Here is a 22,970-nt window from a genome sequence, read left to right on the forward strand (position 1 = left end):
GTTGGGAGGATGGTGTTTCCTGATGGATTTTACTCTCAGCATACTCCACAATGAAAGGTCCAGTTAATTCTCAAATACCGTTTTTCAAATTTACTTTGGCTCTTTGTGAAAATGCAGGGAGACAAGAAATTTTGAGAAACTCCATGGTTAGGATGTCGTGTTGTTTGAATGTTGGTATCCACATATTCAGTTGTAGTAGACAGAATCCCACATAGGGAAAAGAACAAAAGATCTGCACAAAAATTTGATTAACTTTAGTGGAACTGTTATCATATAATCTCTAGCTATTTATTGTTATCTCCTAAGAATATTTATATTCACCTCTTCCAGCACAGGAACATAATATTTTATTTATGTATTGCCTGTAGAGAGTAAATTTATCAGTTAAGTTGGCGTAACATACTTTATATCGTCATCGTTTTTTTCTTTGCCTAAATGTTTTGAACTTTTGAACTTATTATAGGAATAACTCATGGCTTCAAATGTTTGAGTCTCTTTGGAGATCTGATTTATGTCCTATGCTGTAGACAACTCTTAAATATGAAGTAGAGGCAGGCCCAGTGGTGTAGTGGTTGAGTTCTTGTGCTCTGCTTCGGTGGCCCAGGGTTTGCAGATTCAGATCCTGGGTGCGGACCCACACGCGGCTTGTCAAGCCATGCTGTGGTGGTGTCCCATATAAAGTAGAGGAAGATGGGCACGGATGTTAGCCCAGGGCCAATCTTTCTCAGCAAAAAGAGGAAGATTGGTAACAGATGTTAGCTCAGGGCTAATCTTCCACACACAAAAAAAGAAAAAGATGAAGTACAGTTGGGTTTAAGCTGATTCTTATGATGAGGCTGAGTCATGGTGTTTATATAGTTTGTAGCACCCTCGTCCTGAATGCGCATCAATAGATATCAGACTAATATTTCTTAATGCTACTTACCCTACATTAAAATTCATTTTTGAAGCATAATTGCAAGTATAGCCATTATTTTTTTTCAGGAGTGGGCTTGGGATGACATATTCAGAAATTCTTCAGATTGGCCACACTAGAAATGTTTTGGAAGAGCTGAATTACCAAGTTAGGGTGGTGATTATCCTAAGTGAAGCTGGTCTAGAGAAGTTATTATTAGTAGTAAAGAGAACATTATGGGGAAGTCAGAAGTTTCAAACATGAAACTAGTAAATATAAAAGCTAAAATTATAAGGATATAGGATGAATGTGCAAAGGAGAATGTGACGATCAGTGTGACAATCTAGGCATCCAGGAAAATCTTGTTCTGATGATCTTGAGTGGAAGCAGTCTACTTCATGTATTGTCTGCATGTTCTGAGGATCTTTGGGTGGTAAAAAGACACCAAATAATTCACTTGATGTTCATTTTTTATATGGGCACCTGAAAAGATTTAGAAGCCTTTTTGTTTCTATAGCATTCGGAAGTTATGACCTACTCCAAAAGCATATTGGCTTTCAGTTTTAGCAATTTGGCATGTCTCAGAGAAGACTCTGTGTTCAGTTACTTGAGACAGTTTTGCTTTATGTAAGGGAATGGACTCTACAAGGGAGTCTGGAATGGTCATTGCATAACTACCCTGGTAACTTATTTTATTTTACTTTGTTTAGTTTTGTTTTGTTTTTATTTTAGAGATAATGCTTATCACCAAACAATAGTAAGTCAGGATTTAGCTTGGAAATATCCAAAATATCTTTTCTGGAAGTGGACACCAGAAACAAAATCCTAGGATTCCCCTTCATTGTGTAAGAGTTATAGAGTTGCTGGTGGAGAGTTTTATGCCTGTACAGGATGATAGAAAAAAGAGACAGTAATGATATTTCATAATTAGTTAACTGAATGGCAGAAAACTGTTGAATGTTTTCAATTAGCAATAGAATTGTACAGCATGCAATTCATCATATTTAAAGATGATCCAGGTGCAAAATCTCAAGAAGCTTGGACTAATATAGCCATCTGTAATTGCTTTGAGGCAACCAGGGTAAGCTGTGGCTACTAGCAATGGGCTTTTGATGTCTGTCTTGTTTTGAACTAATACCCCTACAGCACGGCTTATTTTCTTATGTACGTATAAAATAAAGAGATTATGATAACATGGGGGATCCAGTGTAGATGGTTGTCGAAGGCGTATTTTGAAATTGTGAAGGTCTTTTCATTTTCTGCATTCCATGAGAGCGGCTCTAATATATTTAATGTAGTCAAATGTGGGGAAACTATTTCAGAAAAGTTTGACACCCACTATCTAAAATACCTAGTTGATTCTAGGCATCCTCTTATTTGCCCTTTAGTAATTGCTTGTGGGTAATTTTGGATACTTTATAACATTTCTTTATATAATATTTTTCTTCAGCCAATAGATATGGCTGAGAAAATAACCTGTTGTTTTACAAAATTGGAGTTTTTTCTTTGAAGTTTTATATGAGTAGATTTTTTTTTTTGGCCAGATCAGTGAGTAGATTAAGAATTATCTAGACTTATAGAGTATAAGAGGAGGTGACCTCTATATTGGATCAGAGAGGATGCACAAATGAGCTTTATATCTCTTAGGTCTTACTTAAGAAGTGAGAGAAGGATGTTTGTATTAGTTTTTCATCACTGCATAACTAATTACCACAAACTTAGTGGCTTCACGGAACACCAACTTATATTATCTCACAGTTCCGTGGGTTAGAAGTCTGGACAGGCTCAGGGCCGGCCTTGTGGCGTAGCGGTCAAGTGCGCGCGCTCCACTGCCGGCGGCCCAGGTTTGGATCCCGGGCGCACACCGACGCACCGCTTGTCAGGCCATGCTGTGGCGGCGTCCCTTATAAAGTGGAGGAAGACGGGCACGGATGTTAGCCCAGGGCCAGTCTTCCTCAGCAAAAAGAGGAGGATTGGCGTGGTTGTTAGCTCAGGGCTGATCTTCCTCACACACACACACAAAAGTCTGGGCAGGCTCCACACAGTCCTCTGCTTAGGGTCTGACAAGGCTGAAATTAAGCTGTCAGCCAGGCTGCAGTCTTATCTGGAGGCCCCGGGGAAACTCATCCAAATTGTCGGCAGAATCCAGTTCTTTGTGGTTGTAGGACGGAGTTCCTAGTTTTGTTATGATGCTTGGCCAGGGATCCTTCTCAGCTCCCAGAGGCCACACACATTCCTTGACACATGGACCCCTCTGTCTTCCAACCAGCAATAGCAAGAAGAATCCTTCTCAATCCTTCTCAATCTCCTTCGAATCTCTGGCATCCTCTCTTGATATCAGCTGGAGAAAACTCTTTGCTTTTAGAGGGCTCACGAAGTTAGATTAGACTCACCAGGCTAATCTTTTTTTTTTTTTTAATGTTCACAGAATTCTTTTTTTTCTTTCAGTTTTATTGAGATATAATTGACATACAGCACTGTATAAATTTAAGGTGTACAGCTTAATGATTTGACTTATGTATATTGTGAAATGATTACCACAATAAGTTTAGTTAACATCCATCATCTCATATAGACAAGCATGAAAAAAGAAAAAACGCTCTTTTTTGCTTGTGATGAGAACTTGTAGGATTTACTGTCTTAGTCAATTTCAAATATACTCTACAGCAGTGTTAACTACAGTCATCATGTTGTACATTACATCCCAGTACTTATTTATCTTATAACTGAAAGTTTGTACCTTTTGACCGTCTTCATCCGATTCCCCCACCCCTATTCCCCACCTCTGGTAATCACAAATCTGGTATCTTTTTCTATGAGTTTGGTTTTCTGTTTGCTTTTTTTAAGATTCCACAATGAAGTGAGATCATACAGAGTTTGTCTTTCTCTGACTTATTGCACTTAGCTTAATGCCCTCAGGGTCCATCTATGTTGTCACAAATGGCAGGATTTCCTTCTTTTTATAGCTGAATAGTATTCTGTTATATGTATATACACCACATTCTCTTTATCCATTTATCTGTTGATGGACACTTAAGATTGTTTCCATGTCTTGCCTATTGTAAACAAACAGATATCTCCTCAACATAGTTATTTCATTTCCTTCAGATATATACCCAGAAGTGGAATTGCTGGATCATATGGTAGTTCTAATTCTAATTTTTCGAGGAACCTCCATACTGTTTTCCATAGTGGCTGTACCAATTTACAATTCTACCAGGAGTGTTCAAGTGTTTCCTTTTCTCCTCATCCTCACCAGTATTTATCTCTTGTACTGATAATCTCTTTTACTTAACATCAACTGCTCCATACAACATAATCTAAAAATGGGGGTAATATCTCATAATATTCACAGTCTCTTGGGTTAGGGAAGGAAATCTTGGGGGGTCATTTTAGGATTCTGCCTATTACAATGGGGCTTAAGTAAATCTCTAGAAAATAACTGTCCAGATGAGCCATTGATTTTCCCAAGCAAATAATACAGGCTATCCTTATCACCTGGGACATCAAACAAAGCTGAGCATAAATGTATTAAAGAAAAGAATTTGGCTTTAGAGGAGATTATAGCAATTGTGTTAGGCACTACAGAAAAGTGAGGTATACCTATTATCTTTATTGCCTGCAGATCTTGAATCATATATAGTGCAAGTATACTAATGTTCAGATCAACTATAAATTGATCTTGTGCAGGAGAATTTTCCAGGAATTCTAAAGTTAGTCCTTCTTTAGTGCATTTAATCTGGTAGTTTCATTTGCAGAATAGATACCTACCTATTAAATTTATAGAGGGTTTTTAAAAGAAAAGAAAGAAAGTGTTCATTGGATAATGGTCTAAAAGTAACAGTTACTGGTTGGGACATGGGCACTTTTGGTCATTTTTCTCACTTCTTTTATAGAAATACTATCAAATACATTGTTTACTTTTGATGTGTCAAAAGTTCTCCATTGAAACCCAAAGTCGTCTTTTGTGAAATTTTGCTGTTTATTAAGATAAATGCCGTTTATTAAGATTTGTCTTTGGCAAAGATAAGCTCATGACAAGCAGCAGAGAGGCCACTACGTTCAGTCATAAGTGTGAATGGTGTCATGCACGTGATGGAGTATTTTTCACCCACCAAGCAGAGACCAAAAAGGGGATATATGATGAATTAGACAATAGCAATTGACCTCAGATTATGTGCTAAACAAAGCGATTTTCTTTCACAAATTAACAGGATGTCAAGGGTCTTCATGGAGGTTTTGGTGAGGGACTCAAGATAGTGTGACCAAATATCTTTGCACAAGTTGGCTACTGTTTAATGGATCCACATCCATTAATTAGGCTTTGGGGCTGGCTTGGATAGGGGACTTATCAGGTCTACGCCTCCATCTATTTGCTTTGGATCACTTTCTTATAACATTCAAGAAACAGGAAAATCAGGAACAAACAAACACACATGAGACAAGACTTTTTAAACATAGAAAAAAGAAAAGTGAGAGTAAATGAAGTAGTGGAAGAATAAGAACATTAACAGAGTATTTGCTAAATGCTATACCTCCAAACCAAAATTTATATTAAATTACTTTGTATTTAATTGCATATACATCTTTAAATAATAAGATGAATTTGGAAATAAGAGCTCAGTGAAACAAGTCAGAGCTCAAGTTGTTGTTGAGACAGATTCACTTGACAGTGGATCAGGAAGACAATGTGAGTTGGGCACAAGAGGCCAGGGATTTATACCTGTTGGTCCAAGGGTCCCACAGGACATTCCTAAGCAAGAGTCTTCAAGGTGATCTTGGTGTGAACTCCATTTTTGAAGGGACAGACCATCATGCAATATCTGAAGCTATAAGATGGATTTATTGCTGCTAAGCAAAGCATATGGTGGGAGAAGGCAGTACTTATAGGACACAGTTTCTTTAAAAGAGGAAATTTCTGATTTTATATAGAATTTTAGAAAGCATGTAGTTCAGGGACTGCAGACTTTCAGAAACAGGAGTGTTGATGAATAGGTTAGCGTTCAGCTATAGACACAGGCTTTCTGGAGTGTGGCTGTTACTGATAGGCTGATTTTCAGAAGTGTAAGTCTGCCACTGATCAGCTGGCTTTAAATGTGGTTAGTGATGTAAGTAGTCATTGGCCAATTGAGATGAGTTTAAAACTGCTTCTGGGAGTTAGTTTTTACAATTTTCAAAGAACAGTTAGTTTTTTCCTGGAAGGACAAGATCTTTTTATTTTATTCTTAGGGCTACAAGTTGAAATATAAAAGTAGAGAAAGCAGAATTATGGGTGAAAGATGGGAAAAGCATGGCTCTGTCAGATCTCAGGTGTGATTACTGGAGCAGGTATATTTTTTCCCAAAAAGCAGTTCATCTTAGCTGAGAATATCAGTGTGCAGCATGAGAGTGCTAGGAACTCTTCCCTAATCACTGCCTTGGGATCCAGGGACAGTAATTTTCTTGTTTTTCTTTAGTATCGAATGAACTAGAAGCTCTCCAAACGCATGGAGAAGGAGAATCAGAGGAGCTGACATCTAGCCTACTACTCAATGATGGACAAGGTAATTATGACAAAAAATAATGAAAACAGAAACAGAGTTCTGATAAAGAGAAAAAGACAAGAGAAGAAAAAAGGGAGACTTAAAGGAAGAGTCAGGTATACGGTGAGTTAATGGAAGATTTCAGAGGAAGAAGTAGAAAAAGGGGGATCAATAAGGGTACAAGAAAAGAGGATCATTGGGACAAATGAAAAGTCTTCATAAATCGCAATTTTGGCCCAGGAGCAGAGCTACCAGCACGTGGAAATGAGAAGTGTTCCTGCGTTATGTGCTTCCCAAAATATGTGCCAGGACGTCTGGGAGCAAGGACTGGAAGCGGCCAAGCACGTGACATGATGGGTAAGGCTGCCTGAGGGTCATGGGATGGGGGTGGCTCCATGGGTACCAAAACCCCCAGGTAGGGTGGTGGTGGGTGGTTCAGTCCATCTCAGTATCCAGTTCTCTGCATTTGCTTGACCTAACTCTTTTGGAAAAGCAGGGAGGCAAGAGATCATTATTAAGTCATGTTTAACAGGATGGGCCCTGTTGATTATATATGGATGATGTGGTAGAAATACACTCTTAAAGATGGCACTATTTGTTTATTACACTAGTATATCAATAGTAAAGCCTTGTATTTGTACAGTGATTTTCATCCCTGTCACACCCAATCTTCTATGGAACTCAAGAAAACCAAGTGTACTTCTACTGTAGATAATATTGTCATCTTGTCACAACCTTAGAAAAGCCTCAAAAGACAACTGATTCTGCCACTTAACTGTCCAGAGGAAAGACTTCAGATCAGCTATTCTTAACCCAGCACATATTTTTGTTGGATATCCTCCAACATGTTACTGGTTTATATAGCGAGTTCCTACAAACCTATGCACATAACATCTAATTTAATTCCCATAAAAATTTTTAAGACCTTAAAAAATTTTAAGACCTAGACAGGATAGGATAACTGTTCCTATCCCTGAGTAAACTAACCTACCTAGGTATTTAAGAGTGTTTTTCAAAGTCCTATTGAGAAATAAAGGAAGACCCAGGGCCCATCCTGGACTCCTACTTCTCAATTCAGTACGTCTCTAGTTCCTTTAAGAAGAAGAGAAAAATGATAACCTAAACATCTTTATAAACTCAAGCCTTCTGCAATATCATCGTAAGATTTGTAACTTCTCTTTATTCATTTATGTTTCCTCACCATCACTTGTTGTTTTCTAGATACTGTGGATCTTGGAGACAACTCTACTTTGGGAAAACCCAAGAGGAAAAGAAGTAAGAGTGCATAAGATTTTACTTGCTTTTGATGTTAAAAATGAGTTTTTTAATGCCAGAGTTTTGTTATTATTATTTACAATAATTAATGATAACAATATGATGGCCTCTCAAAGATGTCCATGTCTCCTAATATCTGGAACCTGTAATGTGTTATCTTATATGGCAAAAGGGATTTTATGGGTATAGTTAAGCTAGGGACTTTGAAAGGGGAGATTATCCTGGATATCTGGGTGTGCCCAACATAATCAAATGGAGAACTGTTCCTGGCTGTGGAGAGAGGGAGAAGTGGCTGTGGAAGATGGTAAGAGAGAGATGCAATATTGCTGCCTTTGAAGATGAAGGAAAGGTACAAGGCAATAGACCTGTAGAAGCTGGAAAAGTCAAGGAAATAGATTCTCCTTCGCAGCCTGAAGAAAGGAATGAAGACCTACTGAAACCTTCATTTTAGTCCAGAGTACCCTTGTCAGACTTCTAACCAACATAACTGTAAGATAATAAATTTGCATTGTTTTAAGCCACTAAATTTGTGGTCATTTGTTGTGGCAGCAATAGGAGAGTAATACAGATTTGGGTTATTGGAAGTAGGGTGCAGCTATAATACATTCTAAAAATGTGAAAGTGGCCTTGGAATTGGGCAATGGTCAGAGGGAAATTGGGCAAGGGAAAGAATTTTAAGAAGAATGTGTAGAAAATGTCTAGATGGCCTTGAGCAGTTTGTTAACAGAAATATGGCGCCAACGGCTCTGCTGGTAAGGACTCAGAAGTGAAGAACATGGTAGAGAAGACCTATATTGTCTGAAAGAATACATAAATCATGCTGAACAGACTGTTAGCAGAAATGTGGAAGTGAAAGGTGTCACTGGTGAAGGCTCAGAAGGAAATAAGGAACATGTTTTAAAAACTAGAGGAAAGGGGATCCTTATTATATAGTGGCAGAAAGCTTAGCAAAATTCTGTCCTGCAGGTATGTAGAAAGCAGAACTTTCTGGATATATAGCTAAGGAGATTTCTAAGAAAAGTGATAAAGGTGCAGCTGGTTTTATTTTGTTGCTTATTGTAAAATGTGAGAGGAAGGAGAGAAATTGAGGGAAGAATTGCTAAACAAAAGGAATCAAGACTTGATGATCTGGAAAATTCTCAGCATATCTAGCTTGCAAAAGATGCTAAAATTAAGAGATTCACTGTCAGGAAAGCGCACTCTGTAGAAGTGACCAAGAGTGGGGCTGTACTGCTTTTTGCTAGTGCCTGAGAAGTAGCGAAAGGTCAGAGTATTCAGTCACATAAAAGGGTATTTAAAGCGATTAAATATGTGACTCATAGATCCCCTCAGCCAGCACAGCAGAAGTAAAAAATAGACATATAATTATACAGGAAATATCTGTGAAGGAGCCTCGTTTCTAATGGAGTAAATCTCACATACATGGGAGATCTATATAATTCTTGTGAATTTTATACCAGCAGAAACAGAGATGTCCATGTTCTAATTCCTGGAACCTGTAATCTGTTATTTTACCTGGCAAAAGAGACACTGAGGATGTGATTAAGTTAAGAATCCTTTTTGTTTTTCCATTTTTTTTTATTGCAGTAACACTGGTTAATAACATATAAATTTCAAGTGTACATCATTATATTTTGCTTTCTGTATAGACTACATCATGCACACCACTCAAAGACTAATTACAGTCCATCACCACACACATGTGTCCAATCATCCCATTCGCCCTCCTCCCTCCCCTCTTCCCCTCTGGTAACCACAAATCCAATCTCTGTCTCTATGTGATTGTTGTTGTTTTTATCTTCTACATATGAGTGAGATCATACAGTATTTGACTTTCTCCCTCTGACTTATTTCGCTTAGCATAATACCCTCAAGGCCCATCCATGTTGTCACAAATAGCTGGATTTCATTATTTCTTATGGCTGAGCAGTATTCCATTGTGTGTATATACCTGATCTTCTTTACCCATTCATCCCTTGATGGGCACCTAGGTTGCTTCCAGGTCTTGGCTATTGTGAATAATGCTGCAATGAACATAGGCGTACCTGTATATTTACACATTCGTGTTTTTGTGTTCTTTGGATAAATACCCAGCAGTGGAATAGCTGGATCATATGGTAGTTCTATTCTTAATTTTTTGAGGAATCTCCATGCTGTTTTCCATAGTGGCTGCACCAGTTTGGACTCCCACCAGCAGTGTATGAGAGTTCCCTTCTCTCCACATCCTCTCCAACACTTGTTGTTTCCTGTCTTGTTAATTATAGCCATTCTGACGGGAGTGAGGTGATATCTCATTGTAGTTTTGATTTGCATTTCCCTGATAGTGAATGATGTTGAACATCTTTTCATGTGCCTGTTGGCCATCTGTATATCTTCTTTGGAGAAATGCCAGTTCAGATCTTTTGCCCATTTTTTAATTGGGTTGTTAGTTTTTTTGTTGTTTAGATGTATGAGTGCTTTATATATTTTAGATATTAACCCCTTATAAGATATATGGTTTGCAAATATCTTTTCCCAGTGGTTAGATTGTCTTTTCATTTTGTTGATGGTTTCCTTTGCTGTGCAGAAGCTTTTTAGTTTGATGTAGTCCCATTTGTTTATTTTTTCTATTGTTTCCCTTGCCCTGTCAGACATGGTACTTGAAAATATGTTGCTAAGAACCATATCAAAGAGCGTACTGCCTATGTTTTCTTCTAGAAGTTTCATAATTTCAGGTCTTACATTCAAGTCTTTAATCCACTTTGAGTTAATTTTTGTGTATGGTGTAAGATAACGGTCTGCTTTCCTTGTTTTGCATCTAGTTGTCCCGTTTTCCCAACACCATTTGTTGAAGAGACTTTCCTTTCTCCATTGTATGTTCTTGCCTTGCTTGTCAAAAATTAACTGTCCATAGATGTGTGGGTTTATTTCTGGGCTCTCAATTCTGTTCCATTGATCTGTGTGTCTGTTTTTGTGCCAGTGCCATGCTGTTTTGGTTACTATAGCTTTGTAGTATATTTTGAAATCAGAGAGTGTGATACCTCCAGCTTTGTTCTTTTTTCTCAGGATTCATTTGGCTATTCGGGGTCTTTTGTTGTTCCATATAAATTTCAGGATTCTTTGTTCTATTTCTGTGAAAAATGTCACTGGAACTTTGATAAGGATTGCATTGAATCTGTAGATTGCTTTAGGAAGTATGGACATTTTAACTATGTTAATTCTTCTAATCCAAGAGCACAGAATATCTTTCCATTTCTTTGTGTCTTATTCAATTTCTTTCAACAATGTTTTATATTTTTCAGTGTACAGATCTTTCACCTCCTTGGTTAAGTTTATTCTTAGGTATTTTATTCTTTTTGTTGCAATTGTAAATGGGATTGTATTCTTAATTTCTCTTTCTGCTACTTTGTTGTTAGTGTATAGAAATGCAACTGATTTTTGTATGTTGATTTTGTATCCTGCAACTTTACTGTATTCATTTATTGTTTCTAAAAGTTTTTTGGTGAATTCTTTAGGGTTTTCTCAATATAAAATCATGTTATCCGCATATAGTGACAATTTCACTTCTTCCTTTCCAATTTGGATCCCTTTTATTTCTTTTACTTGCCTGGTTGCTCTGGCTAGAACTTCCAATACTATTTTAAATAGGAGAGGTGAAAGTGGACATCCTTGTCTGGTTCCTGTTCTTAGAGGGATAGCTTTCAGTTTTTCCTCCCATTGAGAATGACATTGGCTGTGGGTTTGTCATATATGGACTTTATTATGTTGAGATACTTCCCTTCTATACCCATTTTATTCAGTTTTTTTGTGTGTGTGTGAGAAAGATTTGCCCTGAGCTAACATCTGTGCCCATCTTCCTCTACTTTACGTGGAATGCCACCACAGCATGGCTTGACAAGCGGTGCATTGGTCTGCGCCAGGGATCTGAACCTGCGAACCCCAGACTGCCAAAGTGGAGCGTGCAAACTTAACTGCTATGCCACCATAGTGGCCTCCTATTCAGAGATTTTATTGTAAATGCATGCTGTATCTTTTCAGATCCTTTCTCTGCATCAGTGATCATGTGATTTTTATTCTTCATTTTATTAATGTGATGTATTACGTGGATTGATTTGTGGATGTTAAACCATCCCCGCGTCCCTGAAATAAATCTCACTTGATCGTGGTATATGATTTTGTTTTGTTTTGTTTTGTTTTTTTGAGGAAGATTAGCCCTGAGCTAGCATCTGTTGCCAATCCTCTTCTTTTTTTTTTTTTTGTGAGGAGGACCAGCCCTGAGCTAACATCCAATGCCAATCCTCCTCTTTTTTTTGCTGAGGAAGACTGGCCCTGGGCTAACATCCATGCCCATCCTCCTCTACTTTATATGGGACGCCACCACAGCATGGCTTAACAAGCGGTGCGTCAGTGCGCACCCGGGATCCGAACCGGCGAACCCCGGGCCGCCGCAGCGCCACTGGGCTGGCCCCAATCCTCTTCTTTTTTGCTGAGGAAGACTGGCCTTGGGCTAGCATCCATGCCCGTCTTCCTCTACTTTATGCAAGACACTGCCACAGCATGGCTTTGATAAGCGGTGCATATGTCCGTGCCCAGGATGCAAACCAGCAAAATCCGGGGCGCCATAGTGGAGCAGGCGAACTTAACCACTATGCCACCAGTCTGCCCCAATGATCTTTTTAATGTATTGTTGTATTTAGTTTGCTAGTATTTTGTTGAGGATTTTTGCTTTAATGTTCGTCAGTGATATTGGCCTGTAATTTGCTTTTTTTCTGTTGTCCTTGTCTGGTTTTGGTATCAGGGTAATGTTGGAAGTTTCCCCTCCTCTTCAATTTTTTGGAAGAGTTTGAGAAAGATAGGTATTAAGTCTTCTTTGAATGTTTGGTAGAATTCACCAGGGAAGACTGTCTGGTCCTGGACTTTTATTTTTTGGGAGGTTTTTGATTACTGTTTCGATCTTCTTACTGGTGATTGGTCTATTCAGATTCTCTATTTCTTCTTGATTCAGTTTTGAAAGGTTGTATAATTCTAAGAATTTATCCACTTCTTCTAGATTATCCAACTTTTTGGCATATAGCTTTTTTTTTTTTTTGTGAGGAAGATCAGCCCTGAGCTAACATCCATTCCAATCCTCCTCTTTTTGCTGAGGAAGACTGGCCCTGGGCTAACATCTGTGCCCATCTTACTCTACTTTATATGGGATGCTGCCACAGCATGGCCTGACAAATGGTGTATCTGCACGTGCCTGGGATCTGAACCCTGGCCGCCAGCAGTGGAGCACGTGCGCTTCACCGCTACGCCATCGGGCTGGCCCCGGCATATAGCTTTTCATAGTATTCTCTTATAATCTTTTGTATTTCTGAGGTGTCTGTTTTAATTTTTCCTCTTTCATTTCTGATTTTATTTATTTATGATTTCTCTCTTTTTTTCTTGGTGAGTCTAGCTAAAGGTTTGCCAATTTTGTTTATCTTTTCAAAGAACCAGCTCTTGATTTCATTGATTTTTTCCTATTTTTTTTTAGTCTCTATTTCATTTATTTCTGCTATGATTTTTATTATTTCCCTCCTTCTACTGATTTTGGGCTTTGTTCTTCTTTTCCCAGTTCCTTTAGGTGCACTGTTAGATTGTTTATTTAAGATTGTTGTTGTTTGTTGAGGTAGGCCTGTGTTGCTATAAACTTCCCTCTTAGAACTGCTTTTACTGTATCCCATAAATTCTGGCATGTCATATTTTCATTTTCATTTGTCTCCAGGTATTTTTTGATTTCTCTTTTGACTTCTTCATTGACCCAATCGTTGTTCAGTAGCATTTTGTTTAGTCACCACATATTTGTGGCTTTTCTGATTTTCTTCCTGTAGTTGATTTCTAGTTTCATACCATTGTGGTCAGAAAAGATGCTTGGTATTATTTCAATCCTCTTAAATTTGTTGAGACTTGTTTTGTGACCTAATACACGATCATTCCTGGAGAGTGTTCCATGTGCATTTGAAAAGAGTGTGTATTCTTTGGTTTTTGGATGGAATGTTCTGTATTTATCTACTAAGTCCATCTGGTCTAGTGTGTCCTTTAAGGCCAATGCTTCCTTATTGATCTTCTGTTTGGATGATCTATCCGTTGGTGTAAGTGGAGTGTTAAAGTCCCCTACTATTATTGTGTTACTGTCTATTTCTCCTTTTGTGTCTATTAACAATTGCTTTATATATTTTGGTGCTCCTACGTTGGGTGCATAGATATTTACAAGTGTTATATCCTCTTGTTGGATTGTTACCTTTATCATTATGTAATGTCCCTCTTTCTTGTTAAAGTTTTTGTTTTAAAGTCTGTTTTGTCTGATATAAGTATTGCTACCCCAGCTTTCTTTTCATTGCCATCTGCCTGGAGTATCTTTTTCCATCCCTTCACTTTCAATTTGTGAGTGTCTTTAGGTTTGAAGTGTGTCTCTTGTATGCAGCATATATATGGGTCTTTTTTTATCCAATCAGCCACCCTATGCCTTTTGATTGGAGGATCTAGTCCATTGACATTAAAGTAGCTATTGATAAGTATGTACTTATTGCCATTTTGTTACTTTTTTTCTGGGTGTTTTAATAGTTCTTCTCTGTTCCTTTCTTCTTCTCTTGCTCTCCTCCCTTGTGGTTTGATGGCTTTCTTTAGTATTATGTTTGGGTTTCTTTCTCTTAGTTTTGTGTGTATTTATTATAGGTTTCTGGTTTGTGATTACCTTGAGGTTCATATATAATAATCTACATATATAGCAATCTATATTAAGTTGATGGTCTCTTTAGTTTAATCTCTTTCTAAAAGCTCTAATCTTTCACTCCCCTCCTCCCACATTTTATATTTTTGATATCATATCTAATCTCTTTTTTGTGCGTTTGTATCCATTAGCCTCTTATCATGAAAACTGATAATTTTTTCCTATTTGTGGTCTTCTCTTTCCCCCTTAAATAAGTCCCTTTAGCATTTCTCGTAAGGCTGGTTTATTGGTGATAAACTCCTTTAGTGTTTGCTTGTCTGGGAAACTCTTCATCTCTCCTTCCATTCTGAATGATAACCTTGCTGGGTAGAGTATTCTTGGCTGTAGGTTTTTTCCTTTTAACACTTTAAATATATTGTGCCACTCTCTTCTAGCCTGTAAGGTTTCTGTTGAGAAGTCAGCTGATAGCATTATGGGGTTTCCTTTGTATGTAACTTGACGTTCTCTTGCAGCTTTTAGGATTCTCTCTTTATCTTTAATTCTGGACATTTTAATTATGATGTGTCTTGGTATGGGCCTCTTTGGGTTTATCTTGTTTGGTGCTCTCTGTGCTTCCTGTACCTGGATGTCTGTTTCCTTCCTTAGGTTAGGAAAGTTTTCAGCTATTATTTCTTCAAATATTTCTTCTCTGCCCCTTTGTTTCTCTCTGCTCCTTCTGGACACCTATGACATGGATGTTAGTGCTCTTGATGTTGTCCCACAGGTCCCTTAGACTGTCCTCACTCTTTTTTCTTTTAGCTATTCAGCGTGGGTGATTTCCTCTAGTCTTTCGTCCAGCTTGCTGATCCGTTCTTCTGTATCCTCTACTCTGCTTTTGAGTCCCTCTAGTGAATTTTTCATTTCCAGTATTGTATTCTTCATTTCTGATTGATTCTCTTTTATATTTTCCAATTCTTTGTTGACGTTTTCACTGAGTTCATCCATTCTTCTCCCAAGATCAGTGAGCATCCTTATGACTTTTTTGTTTGAACTTTTTGTCAGGTGGATTGCTCATTTCTGTTTCATTTAGTTCTTTTTCTGGGATTTTGTCCTCTTCCCTTACTTGGAACATATTCTTATGCCTCCTCATTTTGCCTCTTTCTCTGTGCTTATATCTATGTGTTAGGTAGGTCAGCTAAATCTCCTGATCCTGGAGAGGTGGCCTTATGTAAGAGATGCCTTATGAAGCCCAGCAGTGTGCTTCCCTCTCATCACAAGTTCCAAATGTTCCAGGAGTGACCCCTGTGTGGGCTACATGTGTCCTTCTGTTGCGGCGGGGTTGCTCTTGCTGCAGGTGCCCAGGGAAGCTAGCCAGGTGCCCCCTGGCTGGCTGGTTGTGTTGCTCACCTGTGTGTGGCTGCTATGGACCCTTCAGTCACTTTATCAGTTGCATGAGACCCCAGCACAACTGGCTGCAATGTCTAATAGCACATTCCTGTCGTGGTTTTTCTGTTAAGTGAGTAGGCCCCAGGTGTGGCTGGTTGTTAGGCTCAAGGGCTTACAATTGCTGTAGGCCTCTGGCGTACAAGGGTCTTGTCAACTCTCTCAGGACTGCATCTGGGTGGGGCTGGCCCCAGGCAGGGGAGTACCCAATTGTTTCAGGCTTTGGATGGTGGGACCGATCCCCTATGTGGCTGTTTGAGAAGCACAAGTCTTCTGCAGCTGACAAGCCCCAACACCCACAGGGCCACACACCCCATCAACACAGTCCTGCCCCATGCGTGTGCCTCAACCCCCTGAAGCAGACCCAGTCACCCCACTGCAGAGACCCCACACACTCCACCCACTCCTCATGCATGCCCTGTCCCACGGAGGTGGTCCCACTCACCAGGCTGCAGAGGATCCAGGCACCTAGCCTATGCGGGCCCACCTGTTGCTAGAGGGTTTGCTGTTGGGTGGGGCCAGTCCCTAGGGTGGGCTGCCTGCCCTGGCTGAGCTGAATTAAATTGATGCTATAGTGTGTGGGGCAGACCCTGGGCTAGCATGCCAGAGGAAGAACTCCAATGGCGTCTGCCAGTGTCTGTGTCAGCCTGCCTGGACTGGGTCACAATAATGGCTGCCGCCAATGTCTCAGTCCCTGGAGAGGTCTCACTTCTCACCGAGATGCACCCAGAGCCTATCAGGAGAGTGTCTTTTCACCAAAGGACTGTGAACCTTTCTTTCTGGTGATTTTAGGTTGCTTTCTGAAACAGGTGAATTTTTGCATGGGCCCTTTAAGAGCTGGCTTTTTTTTTCCTTACGTCCGATAGCTTTTCTGGGGGTATTCCCCGTTGTTGTTAGTAGCCAGCCAAGCCAGATATGATGCTCGTCTTGGTTGTGCTGGGACCAAAAGATGCTTATAGCAGTAACGCTCCCCTGCTCAGGCCCCCCACTCCTCCAGGGAAGGCTGTGTACCTTTGGATTACTCCCGGGAGGCCGTGAAGCACTGCGGCTTGCATAGGTGGCTTTTTTTCTTTCCAGAAGGAGAGAAGGGAATTTCTGCCTCTTCCACCTCAGTCAGGACTAACCCTTGTTGTGGGGGTTCTTTTAACCCAGCTTTCAGTTCTCTCAGGGGTAATTGTTCTAAGACTAGCTATAAATTTGTTGTGTCCATGGGAGGAGGTGAGTTCAGAGTCCACCTACACCAGCATCTTGACACCAACTATATCTAAGTTAAGAATCTTGAGATGTGAAGATTATCCTGTATTATCTGGGTGGCCCCAGTCTAATCACATGGGTCCTTAAAGTCAGAAAACTTTTCCTGCTGTGAAGAGAGAGATATGTGACAATGGAATAATGATCAGAGAGATGCAGTGAGGCTGGCTTTGAGGATAAAGGCAGGGAACAATGATCCAAAAAATGTGGGCAGCCTTCAGAAGCAGGAAAAGGTAAATAAATGGACTATCCTCTACATCCTCCAGAAAGGAACAAAGTCCTATGGACTTCTTGATTTTAGGTCAGTGAGACTTATGTCAGATTTCTGACCTTCAGAACTGTAAGATAATAAATTTGTGTTGTATTAAGCCACCAAGTTTATTGTAATTTTTTATAGCAGCAATATACAAATAATACATTTCATAAAACCAAAAAAATTTCACCTTAATATGGTTAGATTACATCTTTTAAAATAGCAATTTATATTTTTTCAAAATGCTGACATCTTTATATTTTTTTATTTTAAAATATATAATCTTTGTAAACTTCGACGTGTATCTTTCCAGATTTTTTCTATGCATGTATTAACATATTTAGAATTATAACCCTAAATAAATCTATTTATACTGTTACATTTCTATAACTTTAAATCAGTATACCATGCACAAGACATTATAAACATTTAACATTTTGCCAACTTAATTGTAAAAAGTTTTTTTTGAGATAAAATTTACAATGAAATGTACAAATATTGTGTTTCATTTAATGAGTTCTGATAAATGCATTCTCCTGTATAATCCAAATCCTTATCAAGATATAGAACATGACCATCAAAAAGGACCCTATGCCCTTTCTGGTATATCCTTACCCTCACTCATCAGAGGTAAACACTATTCTTATTTTTTCATGATAGCTTAATTTGGCTTGTTTTAAAACTTTAAATAAATAAGGTTTTAGAGCATGTTCTCTTTTGGTGTAATGGTTCTTTCATTCAGCCTAATGTTTTTGAGATTCACCCACGTTGTTGAAAGTATCAGTAGTTTGTTTCTTTTTATTGCAAAGTAGTGCACATTGTATGAATATACCAAATTTTGTTTATATATTCTCCTATTAATGGACACCACACGTTTCCACTTTTGGCTAATATGAAAAAGCTGCAATGAGCATTGTTGTGGAAGTCTTTCTGTGTCTTCATGCCTTCATATCTCTTGTATAAATTCGTAGAAATGAAATTCTGGGATATGGGATAGGTGCATCAGTTCTTCTGTTTCCCAAAACCCATGTAGGGGGTGATATGGCACACCCACGCTGAGCCCAAGCTGAGGAAGACTATGTTTCAGAAACCTCCAGTCTTAGAAGTGGGCTGTTAGCAAACCCGCTCAAACCTTACCCCTGTGGGAGACATTATCTTATTGGCTGGAACTTAAGCAAATCTCCTCTGAGGAGAGGAGAGAGACTTCATCATCCTGGAATATTTCTGAGGAGGTAGACGTTAGTTTATACTGATAGGAAACAAATCTGCCCTTTAACCTGCAGGGCTACCTTATCTCCAGTTTTCAAGGCTGTTTGCTATTCAAACACGTTTGTAAAGATACTCTGAGCCAAGTGGAAATGCCAGAGAGAATTGCCTCCCAACAAATTCATCTCACACAGCAGATTCTGGCAAATTTCCCCGTGAAGAAACCACTCCACCAGACACTCTGATTAATTTGACCAATGGGGGCTGGAACCAAATCCATTCAATTTGTTTCCTGAAGCATTTAACAAATTTCATAAATCATAAATGTTTTAGGTCTCTAATGACCACCCCTAATCTGCAATTCACCACGTTTGCGTGAGGGAGGCAAGTGAATGTCTGGCTTTCCCGCAAGAAGTACAATCCCAAGGTCACACATGGTGTCCCTGAAGAGAAAGCATTTACAATTGTTGAGGTCCCTAAGGGGACATACCTCAGCCAGGGTGAAGGTGGATATTGCCTCCAAAGTGGGCCCTTGGCCAGCTCTAAGCCCTAGAGTTCCCAGTTCCATTCACTGCATCTAGTCCTGATTTGTGGTGGCGGGGGGACTGGATGGACTTACTGATGACAGTCCATCCAATCTGTCCTCTTTGTCCATGACACCAACCAGGTGGTATTTGTTCTCCTCCCTGACACTGAATGACTGAGAATGGAGTGGGGCAATGGAGAGATTCTGCATGGGATGTGCTGACAATGGGGCCAGCCTCCATCTTCTTGTGTCTGGTGCAGAATACCAGACTCAGCATCTCTGTGGTGGGAGATCTATACCAGTTTTCCTTCTGGAGGAAGGATTCAGGGTAATTCTGAAAGACAGATATCATTAATGCTCCTCCATCCCCTGTATATCCTAGGGTTTATGGTGTTCCCTGGATTGGGAACTCAGTTGCCTGGATTTTTGCTCTTCCTTCACTGTCACAGACTCTGTGTGACCATTCCAGTGGTTGTAACTTCATCTTTCTTTCCCCATCATCTCTATTGTCACTCAGACCTTTCATCCAGAAGGGTCAGATACAAGCAGGGCAAAGGCATTTTCATAAAATGTAATCAGAATTAAATCTGAATCCCCTAGGCACTCTGAAGGCTGTGCACTCCAGGCTGGTTGGGGAAAGAATGAGGCATCATCCCCAGGAATGGTCAGAACAGAATCCTGAGTTTTCAGAATTGGTCTATACAACCCATTAACCCCCCCCCACTTTTGTCCTGATCATGATGCAGGAAAGAGCTGATCCCTGTCTGGGAGCAGCTGTCTTCAGTGACCAAAGAGTCACACAGAGGTGTGTGGACAGGAGATGAGGAACACTGATTCAGACAATCAGTGCATTGGGAGTAGCTTTTGATAAAGGGCACATTATTGTCAGACTGCAAATGATCCAGCCATCCAGACTCATGGCACCCATAAGTTTCCAGGGTCACACTATTGTGACCAGAGTCAGCTGGTCTGTAAGCTGAAGTGTAGATGATGTTGAAGCACCGTCCGTAGCCCCAAAAGTGGCTCAAGGCCTGTTCAGTGTGCAGGAGCAGACAAGGGCAAAGCCCCTTGTGACGTGGCTCCCCCCTGCCTTGGGATGAATAGGTCAGCTTCTAGCAGGAGTCACAAGCCTGGCGTGCAGCCATAGCCCTGCAGCAGAATCATGGTGTCAGCCTCTGTCAGCAGAGACCAGGCACTTACTCAGGAATTTCCATGAGGGGCCCAGACTGGTCAGTCAGCACCACAGTTCGTTTCTACAATCACAGCCCCAGAGATAGGGTGTCTTTACTCTGCTACTCTGTCGTTTTCCATGTGGCAGATGAAGCATCTAGGCCATGTACAGAAGCCCAGTTGTCTGACTTCTGCCAGCTGGAGGAGTGACCAAGTCCACTTTCTGTCTTGCAAAGCTGGCTCTGAGGGTGAGTGGCCATAGGAGCCCAGTGGACATCAGTTGTCAGCTTAGCCAAACATCAGGGCACCAGGCTCATGCCACCAGGGGAATCTTGGTGAACTGAGGATCCCACTGAGACTGAGGTTTGCTTTAGGCTGTGAGTGGGAATAGAAAACCGAGATGCCAATAGGGCAAAGGCCCCGCATTCTTGATTATACCATTTCCATTTGAAGAGCAAGTCTTTTGGACCCTCTCTGCTTCGTAAGCCCTGGAGTCTGAGTTGACCCACCTCAAAATGGGAATCTCTGGTGGGAGAGTCACAAGGCCTCCATCCATGGATAGAGGCTTCACTTTTGGTAGTAAAAGTTTAACAGCTGGCTGTTATTACAGTCATGACAATAATGACAAGATACAATCTCTTTACCCAGTGCCATGGTCTTCTCACATTCACATGTTTTCATATCATTCACAAGAAAGCGAAACTCAAGACAAAAACCCACTATAGTTCCTTGAGTCCTCCAGGAACTTCAGGTGCTGCATTAAATGGAAGTGAGAGGATTCGTGTTACAACTGCAAGTACAGAGATTATTTAATGAAAACTCTCCACGTCCAAGTTGTGACTGCCTCCTGCCTTCAGCACAGTATATTACCCACGACATTATTCAGCTATAAGGAGTGTGCCTCCTTAGTGCACATTTGAATTTACATGAAAACACTTGAAAAGGGGACATACTGATATATAACCACAACAATTATCATTCTGTCTGAGGCACCAGCAGGAGTTTGTTTTCTAATTTTGTTTTTTTTTAATTTTCAAAGGAAAGTCATCTCCTATAGACTCCCAAGTCCATGCAGAGTAAAATATAACTCTATAATCAACCTTAACACTGCTACACTGGTAGTTAAGAAATTTGCCCTGTTCTTGGCGCAAGTCTGGAAAAAAACACTTGAAAACTGCTGACATATAATGCTTTGAGAATTGTATTTACAGCTCTGAATGATTAACTTTATTATCTTTTTTTTTGAAGAGAAAAAGAAAGGGCATTCCTGGTCAAGAATCAAAAGGAAGTGGCAGGGAAACACACATCGAAAAGGTAAGCAGGCAAAGTGAAGTAGTTACACTTTCTGAGTTTGTGAAGGCACTTCTTATTGTATTCTTGTGACCTGCGGTCACCTGAGGACCATGATAGTTTCCTTGTTACTATGTCAGTTTGGACATAGGCTAAGACACGGCAACGAAGAGGCCCCTCAATACAGCAGCTTCAACATAATGGTTTAGTTCTCATACATGTAATAGTCCAGAGCTAGATGATCCAGGGCTAATAGGAAGACATGACCATCTTCAATATGTGGCTTCTTTCCTGGGTCAAGAAATTTTTTTATTAATTTGGAGAGATGTTCCAAAGAAGGCTAAATGAAGATAGCAGACTGTATGTGTATGTGTGTGCATGCGGTAAAAAATATATGGGGTCTGGCCCTGTGGCTTAGCGGTTGAGCGCTCGCGGTCCGCTGCTGGCAGCCTGGGTTCAGAACCGCCGGCACACACCAACGCACCGCTTGTCCGGCCATGCTGAGCCGGCGTCCCGCATATAGCCACTAGAGGGATTTGCAACTATGACGTACAACTATCTACCGGGGCTTTGGGGAGGAAAGGGGACAAAAAAGGAGGAGGATTGGCAATAGATGTTAGCTCAGGGCCGGTCTTCCTCAGCAAAAAGAGGAGGATTAGCACAGATGTTAGCTCAGGGCTGATCTTCCTCACACACACACACACACACAATATATGTATATATGTATAAAAATATATATTTGTACAAATGTTTTTATATATCTGCAAATCTTTATTTATATATATTTATCTGTCTCTCTATATAGAGAGACATAGATATAGATATATAGAAAAATCAATCACAATTCACCCATAAAAATTTATACAGTGGTTATATATAGTCATTGGTGATGTTTATATTTTTATTTGTGTTTTTTAAATGTATATTCAAAATATTAAACATGTTCAACTTTTGTAATGAAAAAGTGTTATTTAAATAGTAACATATACAAAGAGAAAAGCCTAGGAGGATATTTTTGAACAAGTTAATTGTGGCTATCTCCAGGTGATGTTTCATACAATTTTTATTTTGTAAATCTCTAGTAATATATACTGGAATTGCTTCTAATCAGGTGCCTGAAATCTTGTTTATTTTAGTTGTGGTTTAAGGAACTCTTTTCTCCTAGACAATGAGTATGAGACCTCATTTTCCACGACTGCCAATTTTGAACCAGTAGATCTATACAATAAGATATGAGAGTCTGATTAAAAATTATTAATTTTCACCAATCTACATGTCTTATGTTATTGCCAATTTACATGACTTCCCTGTTTGGTAAATGTGCACAGTTTTGTTTGGAAAGAAAAAAAAGAGATTGCATCCGTTTTAAGAATGGTTATTTTCAAAATACCAAATATTTGGATTTAATCATTATAATATTTTCATTTAGGTTTATATGTTCTTAGATAAATTCTAAACCACTCCTTTCAAAGTACAATGAAATCTTG

The 22,970-nt window shown here is 39.6% G+C and overlaps 1 protein-coding gene across 1 annotated transcript in view; it reads left to right on the forward strand.

Annotated features, from left to right (window-relative positions):
- The window catches only part of LOC131399106 (nuclear body protein SP140-like), a 72,727-nt gene that overhangs the window by 34,269 nt on the left and 15,488 nt on the right, over positions 1–22,970 (forward strand). The window contains exons 14-17 of the mRNA XM_058533175.1: positions 6,352–6,438; positions 6,658–6,774; positions 7,639–7,692; positions 21,442–21,507. Of these exons, the coding sequence (XP_058389158.1) occupies positions 6,352–6,438; positions 6,658–6,774; positions 7,639–7,692; positions 21,442–21,507 (324 nt within the window). The remainder of the gene's footprint in view (positions 1–6,351; positions 6,439–6,657; positions 6,775–7,638; positions 7,693–21,441; positions 21,508–22,970) is intronic.

Source organism: Diceros bicornis, chromosome 37 (assembly GCF_020826845.1).
Source record: "Diceros bicornis minor isolate mBicDic1 chromosome 37, mDicBic1.mat.cur, whole genome shotgun sequence".
In the NCBI taxonomy this organism is placed as follows: domain Eukaryota; kingdom Metazoa; phylum Chordata; class Mammalia; order Perissodactyla; family Rhinocerotidae; genus Diceros; species Diceros bicornis.